Genomic DNA, 4285 nt, shown 5'->3' with positions numbered 1-4285 from the left:
GATCTGACTTCAATTATGCGGCGCCTACTATATCAGAAACACCATATCTGGTTCATATTCAAATCGAACAATATCATGTTTCCAAATCATCTCAAAACTTAATAAAACTTACGTCCTTGTATAACTCGTAGCGAGAGGAGTACGATACTTGCGTTCGGATTCGACTTCTGATACACGGATATCTCAAAATCACTATTTGAAGATATGAAAAGCTTTACGGGATTTGTCGAAAGAAAACCCACGATTTCTTCTGCTGAAATCGTGAGAATCAATACATATATATATATATATCTCAATTGCATGTCAAACAAATGGCTAAACCTTCATACTGCACGTCGCAACGCGGGTGCGCTCCATGTATTGATATGCATCAACTTTCCCCGAAGCTTGGACCGCGGGTGCGCTCTGTCTTTTAACGCGGGTGCGCTGACCCTACTGATACAACACCGCGGGTGCGGTCTGTCTATCACCGCGGGTGCGCTCAATCTCCAGTAGCAACTTTCATACCCTACTGTCCATGCACCGCGGGTGCGGTACTTCTTCACCGCGGGTGCGGTGTCACTTCTGTAAATAATCTCCAACTCTCTGTCCATCAACCGCGGGTGCGGTCTTGTTCGTAGCGCGGGTGCGGTCTAGACTTTATGCAACCCTTCATAATCTCATTCAGTGCCTCTCATTACATGTCATGCATACTCATATCTTCCGAATATCACATCAATGAAGACTAATAAATCTCGAGCCTTACATAGCACATATAGGATCTCAAAAATTTGGATCAACAAATACTCAAAAGTTTCATGTAATTCTTCTCCCAGTTCTTCTTCTTCCATTTGTTCATCTACATTGTGCACATTGATATTTGACATTTAAATTAACCACCTGACATAAAATAAGTAACGAAAATAAAAAAAGCTATGAATCCATGAAAAAAAACCATATGTCTAACCAAAACAAGATATGTTCAATAAAAAAAATGGAGTAATTATAGAATAGAAATAATCCAAAAGTTTAAATTCGATATCAGTTCAATAATTAAAAAGAAATTCAAAAAAATATTAGTAAACATTTTAACACAATGTTTATCACTCATTTATGCCACCAAGAATCAATAATTCATTTAACTTATAGTCTATCCATTCCAACCGCTCTTCGATTGTCCTTTTTAGGAAAGCCATCTTCTTTGATCTAGTATTAAGTAAGTCAAGCACCTTGTACCGAGTACGATTCTCCAAGTTTGGGACTTCCTTAATAGCATCCCAACAATTATCATCTACATCACCAATTGATTCAATCTTAGAAGCTACCTTCTCAAGGTTGTAAGAGAGCTTATGCATAATATCTTGGTCAGGATTCTTTGATGTGCTCGATTTTGTTTCAAACTCTATCCTATCTCGTTTCCTAGTGGCTGATGGAACCTCTGAACTCATTGGTTGACAAGGTAATGGAGAAGTAAAGTCCTAATGAAGTGGAGGCTGATATGAAGATTCTTGCCTTTCACTTTGAATGAATTCACCACTATCGTAATCAAACATGTAATCATCTATTAAACTAGTACTTTTATTTTGTTCAGTCTCAAATGTTCTCGCATTAGTGTCATCTCCTAATCCAATTGAACACTTTCCTGTGGCTGTTCCATTCCCAACTGCAATTCTCAAATCTTCATAATGTTCAAAAGTGCTTGTCCGATAATGTTCATGTTTAGGATGAGACTGTCAAAGAACAAAAAGCAACAAGTGTTAATTTTAATTGAAAATTGTAAATCTTATTATTCTAATATGAGATTCTCACCTTAAAATATTCATCCCATACTTCATCATTAGCCGTGAATTTCTTCGTCTCAGGATCCCATCCAAACCCAGAACTATGACGTGTAAGCTTAGAATAATTATTGTATCGTTGTTTGAACCATTTCAAACGACTTTGATATTGTGCGAAAGTTTTTTCACACCCCAGTTTTCCATTAAGAGTAGGAAGTATATTTTTTTCCACTGTTCTTTTGTTCAGCATCCCATTCTTATCACGCCATCCTCTCATGGCAGCATCGACCATGAGTTTTAATAATTCATTGCTCTCCTCAGTCGTCCACAAATTATATTTTGTTTGTGAATCGCCCATTTATAATTTCTTAAGAAAAGGTACAAGTTAAATATCTCAATAAGTATATTAAAATATAAGCATGGAGTTCTTAAATTTTTTGTCAAACATGTTAGAACATTAAATATGCATCAGTCTACACGTGTAAAAAAGCATCATACCTTCATAGTATATATATTGAAATAAAAATGAATACTTGCAAGAAAATAAAAGGGTTCACAGTCGAGAAGGAAAAATTACTATCCTCCTAACTCTTCTATTCCTAACAGCTGAAAAATGGCGTTATCTTCCCACGCTCATTGAAGCAAACAAAGAAACATTGTATAATATGTGGTAATACAATTCAAAGGAGTGTCGATGTGATGAGATGGCTTGTTCAATAATCATAATCATTTTTTCCCACTGTTATTAGGACCTCGGCGAGGTTCTCGCCCCTTGGATTTTTCATCTGCCATTGGATATGGCCTGAGAATCCAGGACAATGATTATGAAATAAAAAAATATTTTTTTCCTTGAATAAATCAATACAATGTTTATGCGAGCGTGGGGAATATGTAATTGGTAGGTAATATGGTAAAGCCAATTCTCGTGTAATATGGTAAAGCCAATTTTCGTTGAAAAAAATTTAGTTGGAATTGGTAGGTCTAATCTTAAAGCTTGAACAGTCCCGATGACTAAGCAGCTAGCAATATGAGATAGACAAGTGGACCTCAACCGGCGGCAAAATCATCTCCGAACAAAAACACAATGTAAAAATGAAATAATTGAACTCTTCCATGTCAAATATGTTTTGTGCCAAGAATTCATTCACGGACCCATGATCATTAGTTTTTTTAAAAAAATTAAAATAAAAAATCGACAATTTATATTGTCCACACAGGCCAAGAAAAAACGTCAAGTAATCATGTCGATGTGATGAATTTCAAATCGACACTCCTTTGGTATACAATAATCATAATGATTCAAGAAAAAACACAATTCATCACATGTCGGATCATTCATCGTTTTTATGAGATGAAAGAAAATTTATGAAATACAATAATCATAATGATTCAAGAAAAAAACAACAATTCATCTACTTTTACACATAAATATTGGCAATATAAAAAATTCAAGAATGACCAATCATACCTTTGAATAGAAGAAATTTTTTTGAGAGAGTGAAGAACCCTAGAGATGGCTTGAGATAGAAGAGAGCTAGCGTATTTTTCAAAAAAGAAAATCCATCAAAATCTTTGGTATAGGTGGAAGAATATTTTAGATTTTCTGTAATTGTACATAAGACTTCAAGGTTTGTACATGAATAATAAAATAAGAATCCTTGAAAATCTATGGATTTTTTGAATACCTCTTGACTTATGGAGAGTTTTAAAAAGTCAAGTTTGAATACCACATGACTTTTTAAAACTCTACCAAAATCCATGTTGAATACCACTAAACATATATAGAGTATATAAAAGTTTAAATTGAATACCTCTAAATTTTAAAATTTCATAAAAGTCATTAAAAGTTTAGATTGAATACACCCCCCTAAGGTACTTATTTTCTCATAAAGAACTCAATATGCGACAGAGACGGTGGTTAGAGCTTGTCAAAGATTATGAGGTGACGATTAGTTACCACCCAGGGAAGGCGAATGTTGTAGCGGATGCATTGAGCCGTAAGTCGAGTTACTCTTTGAGTTCTATAATCCAGAGACCGTTGTTGTTAGACTTGCAACGAGAAGAGATAATTTTGGTAGTACCAGGAACCATTGCTCGCTTTTCAGCGTTGATCATTCGGGCTACATTGACGGACAGAATCCGTATAGAGCAGGTCAATGATGCATAATTGACAGAGATGAGAGCCAGAGCAGAAGAGAGAGGTAATTCAGAGTTTGGGATAAATAAAGATGGTTTGATGACATTCAGAGGTCGTATATGTATTCCTAATGGCGATGATATTCGGCAAGACGTCTTGACAGAGGCACATACCGCGCCATATTCGATACATCCAGGTAGTACCAAAATGTATCAGGATCTTTGTAGAATCTATTAGTGGCTAGGTATGAAGAAGGATATTGCCATGTTTATTTCTCAGTGTCTCTTGTCAGCAGGTGAAAATCGAACACCAGAAACCTGCTAGGACATTGCAGTCATTGCCGATTCCTCAATGGAAATGGGAGCACATTACGATGGATTTCGTGGTTGGT

At 35.7% G+C, this 4285-nt stretch overlaps 1 protein-coding gene across 1 annotated transcript; it reads right to left on the bottom strand.

Moving 5' to 3' along the window:
* Positions 1 to 1457: 1457 nt before the first annotated feature.
* LOC142541891 (uncharacterized protein At2g29880-like) lies at positions 1458 to 2151 on the bottom strand. Its single transcript, XM_075648346.1, has 2 exons — positions 1789 to 2151; positions 1458 to 1709 (listed from the first exon to the last, which is right to left on the bottom strand). Exons 1-2 carry the CDS (start codon positions 2113 to 2115, stop codon positions 1458 to 1460), a joined length of 579 nt encoding a protein of 192 aa, XP_075504461.1. The 5' UTR covers positions 2116 to 2151.
* Between the last annotated feature and the right edge of the window lie 2134 nt (positions 2152 to 4285).

This window comes from Primulina tabacum, chromosome 4 (genome assembly GCF_025594145.1).
Source record: "Primulina tabacum isolate GXHZ01 chromosome 4, ASM2559414v2, whole genome shotgun sequence".
Classification (NCBI taxonomy): domain Eukaryota; kingdom Viridiplantae; phylum Streptophyta; class Magnoliopsida; order Lamiales; family Gesneriaceae; genus Primulina; species Primulina tabacum.
This window is presented reverse-complemented; position numbering and strand designations above follow the sequence as displayed.